This window comes from Mirounga leonina, unplaced genomic scaffold, assembly GCF_011800145.1.
Source record: "Mirounga leonina isolate KUSES-001 unplaced genomic scaffold, KU_Mleo_1.0 Mir_53, whole genome shotgun sequence".
Taxonomy (NCBI): Eukaryota; Metazoa; Chordata; class Mammalia; order Carnivora; family Phocidae; genus Mirounga; species Mirounga leonina.
This window is the reverse complement of record NW_023270807.1, coordinates 42,466,175-42,485,626: the sequence shown is the minus strand read 5'-3', so window position 1 is coordinate 42,485,626 and position 19,452 is coordinate 42,466,175. Positions and strand designations below refer to the sequence as shown.

Below are 19,452 nucleotides of genomic sequence, written 5' to 3'. Positions count from 1 at the left end.
AATCAGTAAACATGATATATGATATTACAGAATGAAGGATAAAAATCATATGATCTCATTGTGCCTGGGTGGCTCAGTTGGTTAAGCATCCAACTCTTGATCTTAGCTCAGGTCTTGATCTCAGGGTCATGAGTTCAAGCCCTGTGTTGGGATCCATGCTGGGCATGGAGTCTACTTTAAGAAAAAATCATATGATCTCAATAGATGCAGAAAAATCATCTAACAGATTTCACCATCCTTTCATGATAAAAATTCTTGGCAAATTATAAGTAGAAGGAGTGTACCTTAACATTATAAAGGCCATATATGATGAGCCCACAGCTAACATCATATTCAGTGGTGAAAAGCTGAAACCATTTTCTCTTAAGATTAGGGACAACACAAGGATGCCCACTCTCCACTTCTGTTCAACATAGTGCTGGAAGTCTTAGCCAGAGCAATTAGGCAAGAAAAAGAAATAAAGCACCTGATAGGCTAGCAGAACCTTGGCTCAGGGCCTGATGGTCACTTTTTGATAATTAGACATCATTAGTCTTCTGTCTCAATAATATATCTATAACTGTACTATTTCATGGTAGTAGAAGGTCAGCTAGAAAGAAAAAATACTAATAAATTCTCTAATTCCTAAGCAGAATAGTAAAATTTATAAGCCTTAAGAAACTGAAGTAAAGTTGTATAATATGAAATCGAGAAATATTCACTACCTTCAGTTTGCATTTATCCTATAGATACCCGGTAGGGGTTGAACGTGATGCTAAGTTACAACAAATATGTTTTGGTCATTTGACTGAGCAAAAATAAATAAAATCACTTTCTCGATCTTGTTTGATAAATTCATGCCACTTCTATTATTGAAACACATTTTAATTTTGTATAACCAGACAATAAACTATAAACCTTAAAACTCTGTAGACTTATTTAGATATTCTTATCTGACCATAATGCTAGTAAGAGGATTCATTTTCCAACAACCAAGGCCATTTCAGGTGTTTATGAATTCAGGTGTTTATGAATGGGTACTGATAAATATTACCATTTTAAGGTACATACTGTAAATGATAGTACTTTTCGTGTTGGCATAAGACAACCATGTTTTAGCGAATTCATATTTTAGTAAACCTAAGTTAAATAATGCCATATAAGATTTGCATTCTGTGGGCTGATAATGAACATGTTTGACTGAAAGATGACAGAGCATTTTTTTAATCCCTGCCATTGGCCCCATAATGAGAGTGTTTTTCTCTTCATAATAAATTCCTCTCAGCAGAAACAAGTGAGTATGTGTGTTGTCTTTCTGTGTATCTTAGAAGTGGGAAACAGATTATTTCTTCTTATAAATGCTTGAAGTGAAATTTCTCTTTTCTGAGAAATATAGAATTCCTATTAGGGTTTTATTAGTTGACCTAATTAGGGTTTTTATTAGAATTAAGAGACCTAATAGAAAGTAATTACCAACATCCATTTGAAGGCTCACTCTTATTATGCAATCATATGACTTTAATAGTTTCCATGGGGAATATTACCCACAGTACAAGCAATTTTAGTGACATATTACTATTTGCTTGTCAATTAAATCTGGGGGCATATCTGTGGGCTATTTTGGAAACATGCATGTGTACACACACACACATCCAGAAAGATGTATAGAAGCTTTGAAAGTCATAGTTCTGTAATGAAAATTATAACTTGACTTAAATGTTAGCTCTTGCTATTTTTATTAGCAAGCATTTGATATGCTCCAGGTAAGAGTGAGCACTTAAATATATTAACACATTCAACCTTTATAATAACCTAGGAAGTTTAGCCTCATATCACTGCAGAATATAGATTTCCTTCTTAATTTAGTTGTAGTTTTGTTTCCTCAGTTACAATGAGTATTTTCTAGCAATTTCCATAACACAAAAAAATAACTCTGATTATGTACTACTTGCCAGTGAATTGAACTCTGCTGCTGTGGGTTATGGGGAGGAGCAGTTTGTATAGTTTAATCTTTTATAAACACTGGTAGCTTTGAGAATAACTGTTCCCATCATCATAAAGTAGGGCTTTCTTTTATACTAGGGAAAATTTTGCATAAAGCAAGAAATAAGTAACATAAATTATATTTCATCCAGAAAATTAAGATTTTAGAGATTGACACCTGTAGCAAAAGTTTTCAGCATCAGTTATGCTCCACTATGTTTAGTCATACATTTCCCTAGGAAATTTTACTTTCCATCTTTCATCATATTGCAACAAGTCTTATAACCCTCAATCTGAATAAAACACTAGTCAAAAACATGGAACTAGTATTTTAATCTTTTATACTTTTTAAAAATATTTCTATTTCTCTCTCTTTCCAATACACGTGAATAGTCTTCTCCTTTCTCACTTACCAAATGTACGAAATAAATTGCCCATTCCCTCGCATAGACAGTAGCAAGTCTGGAAACTGTTAAATCACATGGCTCTTAGCTCTTCTGCTATCACATTGTTTCTTGAACTAGCCGTTATAAAGCAAGACTAGAGAGAGTCTCACCAATGCCAGGAGAATAGAGAAACCAAGTCTGTCTGGCTTCTGATGACCCAGTTTGGTTTCTAATTAATATTTTGGGATGTATGAGTATAGAGTAACAGTTGTATTGGGCCTGATACTGTTGGTTTGAGGAATTATTGGAAGTACCTTCTGTTTCTCAGGATTTGGGGCCTACCTATTAGGGTTTTATTAGTTGACCTAATTAGGGTTTTTATTAGAATGAAGCTTACAGCCCCAAATCAACATAGCTCCTTTTTGCCTATTGTTAATTATGCATATGTTCTAAAATTTAAAAACTGTTTCTAATGTGAAGTACTCTGTGTGCTATAGTTTGTTAATGCTGTTATGAAATATAAAAGATTTGGTTAGAAGGGCTTTGATTACCTTAGTGTGTCTGTAGAGTGCTTTATCTAATACTTATTGGGTTTGCAAATTGCATAGTTAAATGAATATGATTATTTTTTTTAAAGATTTTATTTATTTATTTATTTGAGAGAGAGAGATAGAGAAACAGCATGAGAGGGGAGAAGGTCAGAGGGAGAAGCAGGCTCCCCGCTGAGCCGGGAGCCCGATGTGGGACTCGATCCCAGGACTCCGGGACCATGACCTGAGCCGAAGGCAGTCGCTTAACCAACTGAGCCACCCAGGCGCCCGAATATGATTATTTTTAATGTCAAATATATGTTTCTCAGTTTTTTAAATGTCTTCTAGAACTTTTAGTTTACTTAGTTCTCATATTGTTTCTAAGGCTCTTAAGAAAATAGCTCCCTAATGAGTTTTGATAAAATTTCTTCATGATTAAAATAAATTTCCAGTAAATTCATGAATTCAAATATGAGCCCTGGGTTATATCACATGATTGGGAATACAAGAATGCTATTGGACTCTCTAAGTGTTTAACCTAAAGTTATAGTATAGTTAAGAATTACCCTTCCTGGGCTTTTTATTTAGGATGCCAACTGTAATCCCACTGTTGAACACTAAGTATGCACCTCCAAAAGGAATGCAGACCTCAGAAGGCCTGAAAAGTTTGGATGCTACACAGTCTTGTCTCGTTCATCTTAAAAATAATTCTCATTATGTTGTCACATAATGTTTATAAATGGAAAGATTATATATAGAATTGAAAAACATCCAATAATGTGAAATTTATGAAGACAAAAATCATGGAGGTGAGGGTTATTTTTTTCTAGCCCCTAAACTTGGACTGTTCTTTGACTGTGTTTGGTATGTTCTACAATCAAACTACAGCTATCAGAAAGCCTGTATTTATCCTGTGGTATTCTGGACTGAAGTGACACATCAAATAGAGGATTAATAAAGTTTCATTGACTACAGTTTCCTTAGAATTGATATTTATCGTGTAATGAAATGCATCAAAGCAGATGAAATAGTAAATCTGGTAAGAAATAGAGTTTGTCAAAGTTATTTAGAGCTGACTTCAGGTAAGTCTCTTGACCTTGCTTGCCCTCCGTTTTCCCATTTATAAAATTGGAAGCTTGGTCTAGAGGATCCCTATGGTCCCTTCCAGTTCAAACATTCCATGATAATAATAGGCAATACACTATTTCGTGATTATAAATGGTCCAGAAAGGTGCATACAGCTAAAATGTCTTCAGTTAGTACCTCGCCCTGCTTGGACATTGGTGTGGCTACATGTTTCAGCTTTCTTTCTTATTTCTTCATACGCTGACACATAATGGACATCGGTAGACCTTTTGGGAGAGGGTGAGTAAAGCTTTATTTTAAACTTCTGTTTTGAGAGACCTCCATTTCTTAATAACTGTCCTTATTTGGTCATTTGGAGTCTGGTATATCTTCTGTCCTTTTCCTCCTCTTCTCTCCTGTTGGTTCTCTGTCTGTGGTGCAACGTAGATTCTCTGGCTACACTTTCCTCTGTTCCCTCTGAAGCACAAGTTTCAGATCCCTTTGCACCAGAACCTAGCCCTCCTACTACAGCTTCTGAAACTGCAACTGCTTCAGCCTCTGCCTCAACCACTACAACTGTCACTGCTGTCACTGCTGACGTGGATCTCTTTGGAGGTTAGTCGGTCACATCACGGTTTTGTCCTTTTCCTGCCAGGTTTGCTAAAATTACCTTAGAGTTAAGGTACTTAAAAATGTTTACATTATATAACAGCACGTCAGAGTGTTCCACTACTTTTTGCATGTTTATTCATATGTATTTATCTTCGCTAACTTCATCAACTTTATCTTCACTTAATTTTAGTGGTTTTAGCGCAAAGGTTGCAATGCTTTAGGCCCACTTGATTTTTCCATTTTTTTAAAGTGAGGATTTAAGTTGCTGTTAGAACCCTTGTCCTCTATATGCTCCTGCCCAGCAGTATCTATATGAAGGTGGTACCAGACCTCTCTATCATATTTAGGTGTGACTTTTTGACCACATTCACACTAGCTGAATGAATAGTACTTAGAGAATATGGAAGGGGAAGTCCTGGCTTAAGTTATTTTTTAAGATGTAAGACAAAAAATCATCTAAGAGTAGTTCAGATTTGGAAGTTTCTGAAGAGAGTTTAGGGATATGCCCATTTTTGTAACTGTAAGCTTGTTCTGTACAAGCAAAAACTTGGAGCATCTTTGGCTTTGGAACTTAGATCATCTGATACCAACACTCAAAATGCTGATGGAAAACAGGTTTAGGTCAGGCTTTGAAATGATTGCCTGAAAATATACTTTACGTGCAAATGTAAATTCTGACAGAGTTGATTTACAGCTATGAGCTTGAGTCAGGTATCTAGACTCTGGCAGCATAATATGCCCGGACCTGAGGAACCGTCTGCAGCCATTTACACATTCCCATCTGAGTGGTGCTGATGTCCACACCTGGAGAAGTGCTGATGTCAAATACATACATCGAATGGTGTTATAGTCATCATAGTTTTGTGTTTCTTCATTACCATATAACATCTTTCCCAGGGCATTTTGAGAAAATGGTAAAGAAATTGGAGGAGGCGAGTGACAGGGAGAGCAGGAGAGGTTTGGCAGGCTCTGGTGGAGTCAGTACATTCCCCAGGGAAGGTACGCTTGCACACTGCCACATGGGCTGTGCTCCCTGCCATGGCCCAGTCGCTGAGGCTGGCCGACGCCAAGACAAGGAGCACTCAACTGGACACAGCGCTGCGCCCAGTGTTTCACACGAGGAAGTTGCTGCCGTCTTGCCGCGCTGCCGTTCCTATTACAGGAGAAACCATTTTTTAAAAAGTAGGGGAAGGCTCTTGAATATTTAATTAAAAATAGTCAACCACTAGCAAAAGTTAGTTTTTCAGGTACACCTCTGTAACTTCTGAGACCAAAAATTAAATTTTTAGCTTAAATTTATAAAATCAACTTCTTCACCCCCTCCTACGCCCCCCACAATTGGTATTGGGTATGAGTGGTTTCTCATAGGCTTATGTTGACAGAAAAACGTCAAGGAAGATATGGACACGATGGATAACTCTTGTGTGCTTGAACATTTCTACATCTTTAGCTGTTTAGATTTTTGTTTTTCAGTACATTTGTAAGGAGCTTAATTGCCTTTAAGAAATCAGTCAACTCCAGCTTGCTTCCCTCATGGCTCTCTAGAATAATAAAGCCTAATATATTGCTTTGATACAGTCTTTGTGCCATCCTGCTGTTTGTGTTGATCACTTATTACTGATTTTTCTGTATTCCTCAAGCAGAAAAATCTGTGTGTTTGTAAATATTGTCATGGCTTTTTCTAACCTGAAATACAGATTTAAAAGACTAATGCTTCAGAAAGCCATCTAACTTAATGCCAAAGAATGGAGCCCTCCTTGGGATTTTACCAGTATCCTTTCTAGACATTTGGCTGTAGGTTTAGTGAGTACATCTGTAAATCTCATCACAATCCTTTTTATTGATCTGGATAGTCCCACAACCTGTCTCCTGACCTCTGACAGCTATAAAATCTCTTATCATTTATGGCCAGGAGCCTATACATGTCACTGTTATGTAGCTTTCAAGGATATTCCCTAATTTCTTTCATGCTCTTTATTGATTTACAACAAATTATTTAGAGATGGGCCATGTTGTGTGGCCATTTTTTTTCTTATTCTGTATCACTAAAATGGGTGATAGAACTCTTAAATACACAAGGGCACCAGATATTTTGTTTACATGACTTTAAAACGTGCTTTTGAGGTTTTATCTAGCTTGTACAGCAGTATTAAATAGATATCTTTAGAAGTAAGTTAAAGAGCTTTAATTTCTGAAAAGTAGCTAATTAATTTCATGAGTATGAAATATTAAAACATTGAAATTTTCTATGCATTCTCATTACAAATTTGAAAAATAGGAAATGTTATCAGTTTTAAATATCCAGATTGACATTCCACCTAACATTTTAGTTATTTCAGTGTTAAGTCATTAAAAATTTTTTTTCAGAAACATTATACTTACTAAATGCTTTATTTTTTAAAGTGAACTTTTAAGAAAAAAATCTGCTTTCTGTGGTCATGCAGAACAGGACTGCAAGGTAGTATTGTGCTTTTAAAAAATCAGTAAAATTTACAGATACTGATAAAAGACAAACTTGTTTAAAATATTCTATTTTTCACTTGAAAACTTTGCTCACAGCAACACATTAGTCCGTGACAACACAGGGTTTTTCTAAGCACGGGAATGCTAAATTGATACTAATTCCTCTACACTTTTGCCAGGGTACCCTTTCAATCACCTATGTCAGTACGTGAGCAAGCCCTCATGAGGATGTAGTCTGTGGGCATGAAACCAAGTGGCTGGAAAACCAGAGAACTTAGCTCGCAAGCCTGCTTTCATTTGCACGAGTTTGTTGACAAACTAAGTTAATCAACCTTCCTTAAAACCAGAACTTAAATACAGGCACTTAAAAATAGATTTCATGTAAGAGTCTTATAACCTGGGACCTTTGGGGAAGACTGGAATAGTGACTTCCAGGCTGTTGACAATGATTGAAACCTTTGTGCCAAGTATGTGATTTAAAGATGGCTCATGTGACTGGAGAACATGGGGAGAGTTCAGGTGGGGAAAATTACAGCTAAGTAAATTTCAAATGAAATAAAAATGAAACAAAAAAATTTTCAAATGAAATTTTTAGAAAGGTAGTCACATGCTAAAAAAATTAAGAGAAAATTCTTCCTAGATTGCTAGAAGGAAAAAAAGGCTGGTCTATAGCGGCGGTATCAGGGAGATGATTTTGCTGGGGAAGGTCTGGACTGGGTACATAATTGTAGAACAGCAGGAACATGCATTTCCAGGAAATAGGACTGTTTGAAAATAAGCAGAATGTAAAAATGAACTGCAAATGGTAACAAGGGAAAGAGAACTTGATTGGAAAGAGCTTGAGTTTTCAGAACTGGAAGGATAATGCTGCCATTGATAAAGAAAGCTAGGTAGTAGAACAAGTTTTGTTTTATTTACAACAAAAAAATTCTATTACCTCTCACAGCTCTGGAGCCAACTGAGCTCTGCTGGACTGTTCTCATTCAGGGTTTCCTTCCTGGCTAGTCAGTCAGTGGCTGGGGCTGGGTTCGGCTGCAGCCTCGCTCATGCAAATCTCTCCCTCCTGGCCTGGAAGACTTATCAGACAGGACCTGGAGCAGCTGGCCTCCTGTCCTTAAGAGAAGTTCTTTTTTTTTTTTTTTTTTAAAGATTTTTATTTATTTATTTGACAGAGAGAGACACAGTGAGAAAGGGAACACAAGCAGGGGGAGTGGGAGAGGGAGAAGCAGGCTTCCCGTGGAGCAGGGAGCCTGATGCTGGGCTCAATCCCAGGACCCTGGGATCATGACCGGAGCTGAAGGCAGACGCTTAATGACTGAGCCACCCAGGTGCCCTTTAAGAGAAGTTCTGATGGGACTAGAGGAGTTTGTAATGTTTAGTTTTAAGTAACAGGAGAAGCATTAAAAGGGGATGACAGGGAAGAAAAAAACCTTTTCTGAGGACATGGTTACAAATATGGGTTTCACCTACTTACACGTAGGTGAAAACTGGTAGGTAATTGAAGAGGCCAGCCCATGGGTATTTACTTGACCCCCAACACTGATATAACTGGTGTTTATTCCATCCAACAAGGACGGAACGGTAGAGTGTGGCGTGGCTCTTGACGGTGCAGCATAATAGCTAAACACACAAACCTCCGTCCATTGACGACCAAATCCTGACACCACCATTTGCCTGTTTGGTGACCTTGGTCAAGTCACTCGGACTCCCCAAGCTTCTGTTCTTATCTACGAAGTGGAGATAATAGAACCTATATTGTGAGATAGTTACAGGAATTAAATTTAATAATGTCCATAAAGTATTTACACAGTGGTGCATACTCACTAGTGACTGCTATGACCATTTTTACTAGTTCTAGTATTATTAGCCTTGGTTCAAGGTTTTATGGGAATAAAAAGAAAGAAAACAGACCTGACTTGTGGCAAAATACTTTCAGCCCTGCCAACCTCCTCTTACACTCTCTTGTGTTCTGCCCTGGTTCTTAGGGTTTTCATATTGCTCTAAGCCCTCTATTACAGTGGCCTTAGCATTGCATCTGGGGAAGCAAGCCTGGCCTAGCCACACTCCAGTATTATTTGGCCTCTCCCCTGACAGACCCTTGCTCCGAAAACATACTCATCCTTGTGTAGCTGAGGGAAGCAAGCAGATCAAATAAATCTGTAAGATATGAATAACTGATTGTCTCATTGTGTCTTCTAAGGATATTTGTGTTCTTTTTTTTTTTTTTTTAATTTTATTATGTTATGTTAGTCACCATACATCATTAGTTTTTGATGTGGCGATCCACGATCCATTGTTTTCGTATAACACCCAATGCTCCATGCGGTACGTGACCTCCTTAGGATATTTGTGTTCTTGTAAAGGGCCTTTCAACCCAAGTGACCAATTTATTGTTTGTTGTTCCACTTAATGCCGGGCCTCAGGACAGGAAGGCAGGAAAGTCTGTTTCATACTAAGATCAGTTTCGAACATGCTGGGTTAAACTCAGAGACAAGTGCCTTCACTATAGGACTTCCTAGAGCCTAATGTATACTACGTAAATCTCCAAGAAAAGGGATATTCTGTGTAGCATTTCACAAGCATATATGATAAATCCTTAACAGCCAGAGGAACGGTGTTCTAGGGGACACTTGTAGATATTGTGGAAGGCAGTATTTGAGGATGAGAAGTCTAGCAGGTAAGTGGCAGGTTCTAGGTGGATATTTCCAGGAATTTCTTCTCAGCAAATCATGCTAATGATAGCTTCATTCTTTTGTACTTTCGAGCTATAGAATCTCTTTGAAGACTCCAGGATTTTTTTTACCAAATTAACATGGTTTACTGACAGAAACACATTGGGTGCTGTTTGTACACATCAGCCATTTATATATTGGGCATTTATAAACTGGGGCTGCCTGTATGTTAATGGATTTTCTGCTATAAATAGTGATACGCTTATAGTCTTAAAGCATGAAACTATGTTTTTAGTTTGTTGAAAATAGATCATTTTCTAAATAATGAGAGGAATACAATATTTTAAAACAACGATAAATTTAAGTTGAAGTAAAGGCATTATAGTGTCATCCCCTAGTTTTGTTATCTATTTCCTTAAATCCTTAGTTGTATCTGAAAATGTTTTTCAAGGATAACAAAGACTTAACTTTCTTATGAATACTTAGTAAACCTTTCATGTTAACAGTGTTTATGCCTGTACTAGACCATAAAACTTTTTTAAACTATAATTATTTGTTTACATTACCATCGTATGTTTAATTTTATTGCCATTAAAGAAGACATCTATGTTTGGTAGAAACCACCAGTCAAAGAGACATCATAGTAACATAGTGAATAAGTGTTCACCGGCCATGAAAGATTAATGTCTTAAATCACTTAATAAAGTTATTTTCTGTGTTTTAATTTTCACATCCATTAATTTCTAATGTTACATAAAACATGCTTCTCCGAGCCCTTATACAATGGGAATCGTGTTACCTGATGGATCCTAACAGGCCTCAGCAGTATGAACGCTGTACCACTTGCATGTAACTAACACGAAGGAGCCAAAGAATCACGATTTTGTGACCGCCAACAGTGCATGGGCCGTAAGAATGCATTTGAAGAAATTCATGTTGTATAAGGGAGCCTTTTCTGCAATTTAACTTGGTTCTTTTACTATATTTTCTTCTCTTTTTATTCCTTTAATTTGTGTTGTTTTAAAAACCGCACCCAAGATGCCTTTGCAGCTTCTCCCGGGGAGGCCCCTGCAGCATCCGAAGGGGCCGCCGCGCCAGCGACCCCAGCCCCCGTAGCCGCCGCACTTGATGCATGCTCAGGAAATGGTGGGTCCATAGTCGCGAGCAAGTCTGTTGTTTTCTCTGTCCCCATGTGAAACTCCCGTAGTGAGATGTGGCCATATGTTCTTCTGACTTTAATTTCTTCTGAGTATAAAGGATCATTCATCATAACTGAATCAGTAGCGCCGGCACTTAAAACATTAAGACGACCAAATGCATACTTATCAAAATTGACAATTTCTCAAGATTGACAATTTTTGTCAGTGCAAGTATGCTCTCTTAATGTTTTTTTGATCCCCTCCTGCTGGATTGTACTCTTCTGTAGCACTGAGTTCTACTATATAGGTATGTTTTAGTGAATTTTCAAAGCTACCAAATTGCCCAGATGGAGGATTTGAAGAACAATCTCTAATCCTAGACCGTAGGCTCATCTAACATTGAAGCGTTTTAGTTTTTTAACTTGTGTTACCTACTAAATTTTCTTTTTTTTTTTTTTTATAAAAACATCCTAATCACTGACCGTTGCTAATAGGATAGTAGTTCAGTCCAGGCAGCCTAATGCCTAGCTAGTGTGTGAATATCTGCGTAAGGTGTCTCTTACCCATAGTTATGATGCCTCTCTCTCTCTCTCTCGTCTCTTTCCTTACTGATGCTACATGTGTGTCTCCACCTTCCTTTTCCAAAAGACCCCTTTGCCCCGTCTGAAGGTAGTGCAGAGGCTGCACCCGAGCTGGACCTCTTTGCAATGAAGCCACCTGAGACCAGTGTTCCTGTAGTTACCCCTACAGCTAGCACAGCCCCTCCGGTTCCCGCCACTGCTCCTTCTCCTGCTCCCGCTGTCGCAGCTGCCACCGCGGCCACCGCCGCCCCCGCCACCACCTCAGCCACCGCCACCGCCGCTCCTCCTGCTCTAGATATCTTTGGTGGTAATGTTTCGTTGTTGTTGAACTCTCTCCCTCGGGTGGATTGAATTCTGGTACCCGAGATGCCCTGCGCACACAACTGTTACTGCATGACAACCGGGTCAACCCCATGCCGCCTATTTCGGAATTCTCCCCCGTGCTGATGCACAACTGGGAGGTGATGCTGTGTCAGGCTGGTCTGCCCAGTAGAGTAAAGGCATGTGTTCTTGGTCTTAGATTTGTTTGAGGCCCCTCCGGAAGTCGCCGCGGCGCCTAAGCCGGATGCTGCTCCTAGCATAGACCTGTTTGGTACAGGTAAAACCAAAGCCACCCTTTTTTTTTTTGAACATTAGTTCCCCCCTCCCCGATGTTTTGATGACTGAACTCTTGATGCTCCCCTGTGATAATGCATTTGTTAGATATTGAACTCTGATTTCCGCTTTCTACTTACCTCTGCTTGGTTTTGGTTTGTTTCACTTTGGGAAGACGCTTTCTCCTCTCCACCACAAGGGGCCTCTCCTGTGCCTGAGAGCTCGCTCACTGCTGACCTCTTATCCGGTGAGTGCTTCTGCCAAGGCCAAGCCTTCTGAGATGTCTGGTGGGGGTTGTGTGTGGAGAGGCGGACACGAAGACGTGCAGGTTTGTCTGGAGTTCTTTTAAACTCAAAATTCACTTGGAAAAGAAAAAAAAAAATCTCATTTTGGCCCATCACCAACCGATGAGGTTCATAATTTCCAATCTAATGCTGGTGAAAAGAGACAACTCCCCCCACCCACCCGCGCTAAAACCTCTGAGTTCAAGAAGTCAAATGTTATTTTCCTTGGGAAAGTGTATATTTTTAAATCCATTTGCTTTGTCTTAACTGTTAAGACTGTCTGCGATCTTACTGCCCGCTGTTAAACACGAAATCCCAGGAAGCCATCTGTCAAGGCTCATGCATGGCTTTATTTTCCCTTGGGTGACGTGTGATTTTTCCTGTTGTGTGCTTCACTGCAGTGGATGCATTTGCAGTACCGTCTCCTGCAACCACTGCCTCTCCAGCAAAGGTGGATTCTTCAGGCGTGATAGACCTTTTTGGGGGTGCGTACCTCTCCTCCTTCAACATGTAAACAATCTTTATTTTTTTCCTCCCTCAATTTCTACATCTTCTCTTTCATTATATTCCATCATTCTTTCTTTTGACTCTGAAGTTATTTCCATCTCTTAACTGTAAACTTAAGTTTTTAAGATCTTTCCCATTGCTTTGCCATCATCATCTTCATCCTCATCAGTTCATCATAATTTTCAATGCATGGCCTAACAGAACCAGATCATTTTTCATTTGAAGTCTTTGTGTTTTTAACTTTCTGTTCATCCTAATGTAGAATCAGCTGGTTGGAATTTCCTTCTACTGTTCTTCCTTGGTGAACCTGATCTATTGGCTAAATCGGCATTTCTAAGTTCTTAAAAGCAATATAAACGTTAACTAGATAATTTAGAATTGAAAACAAGCCAGTCGAAACTGAAAACATAAGCTGTACAGCCATACATTATTCTGTAGGGTTTATTGAGCTTAATGTTTTAAAATCTTCCCAGAGAACTAGAAGATGTTTCACTGGTTTAAATGTATTTTCCCCTTACTTTATATGTTATCTGACGGCAGGGAGATGTACTGAACTAACTCTTGCACTACTCATTAGGGTGATGCATTTAAAGTCATTTAGTAGCAGTAAATTTATAGGGAAACGTACAGATTTGAAGTGATTTCTTCATGAACATCCACAAATGTGTATGCCCCGGGCTCAAATGCCATTCTTAGCAAGTTAAACCACACTGAGTACCTTACCTACTGTATGTAGAAGCATCATGGTATGTGCCATAAGGGGTACAATGGTGTCACAGTCTCTGACATTCAGAGCTCAAAACTTGTGGCAAATAAACACTGAACTCTGATAAATGGGTACAAGTGGAGCTGCTGCTGCTGCTTGAATTAAGTCTGTTAATTTTTTTTCTAAGTTTAATAGAGTTCTAAATGGGAAAATTCCATTGTATTGCCTTCGGGCAAAATTTTTTAAACCTTGGTCCTATTTTAAGAGATGTCAGGATTTAGTCCAAAACTTTTATTCTTTAAAAAAGAATTGTCTTACAAAGGGGTGTTAATCTGAAATATTCTAGAATTCTTTTTTGAGAGAATAAACTGGTCAGAGCATAATTCAGCTCACTCAATCATTTCAGTTATCCACAGGTGACAAGCTCACCACACAGTGTCATGTCTATGCATTTCTTGGCAAAACACTAATTTACTTACTGTACTTACTGTTTACATTCTTTTACTTTTTTGCTGCATAATGGATAATGGGTAGATGCATTTGGAAGTAGTGCTTCTGAACCCCAACCTGCACCTCAGGCTGCTTCTAGTTCATCAGCATCGGCAGACCTACTAGCTGGTAATTAATTAAATTAAAGTAAAATGGTATTTTGTGGAAGTTAAGTTTGACTGTATCTTTATAAGTAACAGATATGTAAATTTCACGGTGCATGTTTTCTTTCCCTTTTGAGACATAAAATTGAAAAACAAGGCACTGTCTGATAGAAGGTTATTTCCTAGGATTTTATTAAATGAGTATTAAAATCACAGTCGTATACAAGTCACCCCTGTGGTTCCTGGGATGTTCCTAAATGCCTTACTTTCAGTTAGCCATTTCTTTTTGTTTACTAAAAAAGTAATGTGCTTATGTAGCGAATTTTATCTTGTATTGCCTGTGCCCATTTTTTAAGGAATTTCTGTGGAAAGATACCATTATGTTTGACAATTGATTCTGTAACATGAATCACTCTAGGAGAAACTGTCAGATTTCTACCGGGGTTGAAGCTGCTGCTACCTGTGCCACTTTTTTAACTAGTTGGGGGTTTTTTTGTTTTGTTTTGTTTTTGTTTTGTTTTGTTTTTAATCTGAAAACCTCTAGAGAGAGATCCCAGTTCAACAAGGACATAGTGTGGAGTAGTCTGGTCCAAGATGCCTAGGATTATTGCTTATTGCCAGGATGGGATAGATAACATAAAAGGGAACATTTCAAAGACTCAAAGATAGTAAAAGTCAACTATCAGACTTCCCTGGAGACTGGGCGAAGAGTGCTTAATGATAGCTGCATGAGAAATTACTGTTTTTACAGGCAAAGCGTTTGCCATTTGCGAGACTGCAGTCGTCCATTTCAGGCTCAGGTTATCAGTCAGACTCACAAGACACTGCTGGCTTACCTCACCCTGACTTTACTGAGAAGGGGACGCAACAGGAAATGCGGCGGTGGCCTCACAGAGGCCTCAGATACTCAGATGCAGCTTCCAGTGCCCCTCCCCAGGCACCACAAGGGATGCATTTTAGTCATGAGGTTGGCAGGGGACTGATGAGGGTGTGGGTCATGTCGGCACAAGGAAGTTGCCATGTTTAAATTTCCTGCTTTTCATGTTACCCTTGAAAGAGTTAGCGGCCGGGTCTTATTTTTTCATGTAATGAACGGTCCTGGCCAGCTACGGCAGGCACAGAACATCCATTCCTGGATTAGTAATGCGTGATGACCTCACGAAAGGACGCTTGTCACCTTTCAGTAGTGTAGGAAGTTTGGTATGAGGTCCAGTCTTCTCTCAAGAGGCCGGCAAGGGTAAGCACAGCCCAGCTGCTACCCTCCCCTTTCATCGCTCATTCAGACTGGCTACTTGGCCATCTTTTTTTTTTTTTTGAAGATTTTATTTATTTATTTGACACAGAGAGAGAGCACAAGCAGAGGGGAGCGGCAGGCAGAGGGAGAGTGAGAAGCAGGCAGAGGGAGAGGGAGAAGCAGGCTCCCCACTGAGCAGGGAGCCCAACGCGAGGCTCCATCCCAGGACCCTGGAATCATAACCTGAGCCGAAGGCAGACGCTTAACCGATGGAGCCACCCAGGCGCCACTTGGCCATCTTTCTTAGGGGCAACAGTGGTTCATCTGTGTTTGTCCTCTCCTCTCCAGACTACCCTGGCTAAATATGACACTCCTGGTTGCTGAATCCACTTCATACCAGTGACTGCCAGCTGGTATTTTCCTGAATGGTGAAGAACCGGGGTTCCACTGTAATGTCGCTGTGGACTTTGGAAGCTGCAAATACGATAAGAGGCAGGGCACTTAACACAAAACACAGCTCTCAAACTCCTCTTCAGATACACCAGCTAAAAACTTAGACGTTTGAGGGGCGCCTGGGTGGCTCAGCCGTTAAGCGTCTGCCTTCGGCTCAGGTCATGATCCCGGGGTCCTGGGATCGAGCCCCGCATCGAGCCCCGCATCGGGCTCCCTGCTCTGCTGGAAGCCTGCTTCTCCCTCTCCCACTCCCCCTGCTTGTGTTCCGTCTCTCGCTGTGTCTCTCTCTGTCAAATAAATAAATAAAAATCTTTAAAAAAAAAAACTTAGACGTTTGAGATATATAGATTACTGGATGACAGACATAAAAATGGATTATTAAGGGAGATTAGATGTATTATGCCTAACTTCTGAGGTTGACATCAAACAGGAAAACCATGTTCTTCAATAATAGACATGATTCTGGGGTGACTGTACCATAGATTTGTACTAGTATAGGAATGTGCCACATCCTATCTTTAATTCCAAAGGCAGGGAATAATATGAGCCCTTTGTAGTTTTGCATTCTCTGTTAACCAAATGACACAGATGACTTTTTAGCAGAGCCACAGAGGTCTTTGAACTGGTTTAAAATATAAAAATGTTCAGTGTGGAGTTAATAACTAATAATATCCACTGAATGGGAAGATCTACAGAGAACCAATTCTTTCATACTCTGGGGTGGAGGGAGCAGTTTGAAACGTGTCGGAAAAAAGGGTATTAGTTCTAGAAATATTGACTGTCTCAGATTGATCTTAGGAAATGGAATGTGTTAACAGCTGATTATATTACAGAGTAATTGAGATGACATCATCTTTTACATAATGGAACGAATCTGAGTGTGAAAGTGGTCTGTGTGGGAGTGTGTTTATCTACCAGTGGTTTTAAAATTTCACTCTCCTGACCCAAGTGATATATCAACTGTGACTGTCAGTTTTGATATGTCTGTTAATAGAACTTCCTTAAGTGTGTTGGCTGTTCCCTTTAGGAAGGTAGATTCATAAGACTACCTGTGACAAAAGGCAGTGTATCTGTAGATGGTTGAGCACTTGAAGAGAGACGGCGATTTAGTTATAGTGTAAGACAGTCCAAATATGCCTGTAGGATATCCAGAAGCCTACTGATTGTTACCTTCAATTCCATAGAACATCTTCCTTAGTATAATTTAGAACCATATAGAAAGAAAGAGTAGTGGTTTGGGTTTTCGTATTACTTACCTCTATTCCAGGCCTCTAAAACTTTTCACTTAACAGGAGGAGTTTCCTTATTAATGTCTATAATTTTCCTATTTAACCTTTCATTCAGAGTATAGCAATAGGTTTTTTTTCTTTAAGACAATCAGTTGGTTATTTTGTATCACTTACAGCTTTTTAATTAGTCTAGATTTGTGAGGGAGGCACCTACTTCATAAGAACTGAGTATAATGGGAAAAAGTCATCTTTCTAGATCTCTGTCAAGTTTATAAGCCTGCAGGAAGAGTACAACTCTGGAGTCATTCCTGGCTATGGAAAAGACGCCATGTAGTATTGTGGCGAAAAACCCAAGCTCTGGAAGATTGCTGTGTGGAATCCTGGCTCTCGTTTGCCATCATTTGACCTTGGACAGATTATTTAACTTCTCTGGCCTCAGCGTTTTCATCTGTAAAACTTCACAGAGTTGTGAGGATTAAATGAGCTAATATATGGTTTGGTTTGAACAATATAAACCTGCTGTTTTTGTGGGACCAAAAGGGTCAAATATTAGCAATCCATATGGTTCATAACGTTCAACCTAAAAAAAAAAATGCTTAGAATTGTGCCCCTGGTGGTACGTGGTGAGCCTCATGCCAGTGTTGGCTTTACCTTCACTTTGTTAGAGAAGTCACTAATTTTTTTTCATTATTCACCTATGGACATGATCTACTTATCTTATGAAACTCAGTAGTACTAAGCAGATGAGCCTTATGTAAATGTCGTTTTTCTCTTTCTATCACTCAATCCTGGGTGGATATGTCACCTTCCCTTTGCATCCCTTTTTCCAGTCATGGAAAGATAGGATTGAATCAGATGATCAGAAGGCTTTTTCCAACACTAATATGCTGTGATTCTAGAATAAATTGTCTCTTCTTGGTCAAGTTTGAAGAAACTGAGAGTCAAGAAAAGTTGTTTCCACATTCACCTATAACAAAGAGAACCACACCATAGAAAAATTGCCTAAATTAACCACAGCCATATTCCAACTTGAGGTGTGGGATGTTTCCCAAAAGTCAGCTTTAACACAGCCATCAATCTCCCTAAAACCAAGCAATCCCGTCCACAAAAATACTTACTTCTAGCCCATTTTTGCTTCATAATATCAGTTCTTAAAGATCTGGAGAATGTCTTTTCTTCAGTAAGGAAAGCTACATAATGCCTATGTCACTAAAATACTAAAATTACGTCAGGGTAGCCACTGTGAACTTTAAAGACCATCCTCTATTAGGTAACAGTTTTCCAAATTGCATTTTTTTCATACATATACAAGAAAAGCCTAAACTTGTATCATTATCAGTGTCTGGGAGCAGCATGACTTGAACGTTATTGCCTGCTTTAGAAAACAATAGCCGGAGAATTTCAGTGGAAGTCATTTTCAGACTTATAAATGAGTTCTATAGAATGAAAGTTTAAGGATTTTTTTTTTAAGCATTCTTTATGTTTTTGCAAGCAGTTTGTGAACAAGAAGATGTGGCTAGATTAGAAAGGAATATTTATACCCAAACTGAGTATAGAAAAGACTTCTGGAAGTAACAAATTCTTTGGTAATAGAACATCTTCCATTGTCTTACTGAGAAATTGCTGCCTTCACTGGTTGTGTGTTTTATACAGAAACAGTACAGAGTGAGCTTTGCTTCTGCTTCTATCTGTCGTTTGAGAGAAATTATTTGCTTCCAGCCTTCAAAAGGTAAATAATTTGAAGGCTGGTTACTTTACAATGGAATTTGATTTCTCCCCACCTTTTATATTCAGAAGTATCTTTATTCAGTAAATATTAATTCAGTGTTTTAGGCATTATGCTGAATATTAGTGAAAAACAGGAGAAGACAGTTCCTGACACCAAAAAGCCATCCCTGAAGCAGAGGCTGGGATGGAAATAAGGACATGTGATGGGAATGGGATGGAGCTGTGTATCAGATGCAGAGGACCCAAGAGCAGAGCATGTAACACACATATTTGCAGTGGGAGGGGCGGGCATAGCTGTGGCTAATAGCAGTGGGTGACAGTTTCAGTCCAAGAGGCCCTCCTGGAGTGAGCATCTGACTCCCCGTGATGGTGTTAGGGATGCAACCTAGTTTGCAGGCAGGGGAACAAAGACAGAAGAACTTGATTGCTGTACAAAGGAATCTGCATTACATGAATCTGAAAGTTATGGAGAGCCAGTGAAGGACGTTAGAGAAGTAACTTTGCCAACGTTTTCTACTCAGAAAGATCACTCTAGCTGCACGGCAGAGACTAGATTGGAGGAAGTCCAGACTAGATGCAGGAAGCCCCTCTGGGTGGCTGTTTATAAATCCTGAGAACTGATCTGGGGGAGCCCACATTTAGCAGGAGCAGCAATGGGACTAGAACAGGTATGAAAGTTATTAAGGAGGATTTGGTGGCAAAGTGCATGCATAT

The 19,452-nt window shown here is 39.2% G+C and overlaps 1 protein-coding gene across 1 annotated transcript in view; it reads left to right on the top strand.

Moving 5' to 3' along the window:
- The window catches only part of SNAP91 (synaptosome associated protein 91), a 143,854-nt gene that overhangs the window by 96,212 nt on the left and 28,190 nt on the right, over nt 1-19,452 (top strand). Inside the window, exons 14-20 of the mRNA XM_034991106.1 lie at nt 4,229-4,243; nt 4,391-4,558; nt 10,729-10,836; nt 11,478-11,717; nt 11,931-12,008; nt 12,180-12,251; nt 12,690-12,773. Coding sequence (XP_034846997.1) covers nt 4,229-4,243; nt 4,391-4,558; nt 10,729-10,836; nt 11,478-11,717; nt 11,931-12,008; nt 12,180-12,251; nt 12,690-12,773 — 765 coding nt within the window. The remainder of the gene's footprint in view (nt 1-4,228; nt 4,244-4,390; nt 4,559-10,728; nt 10,837-11,477; nt 11,718-11,930; nt 12,009-12,179; nt 12,252-12,689; nt 12,774-19,452) is intronic.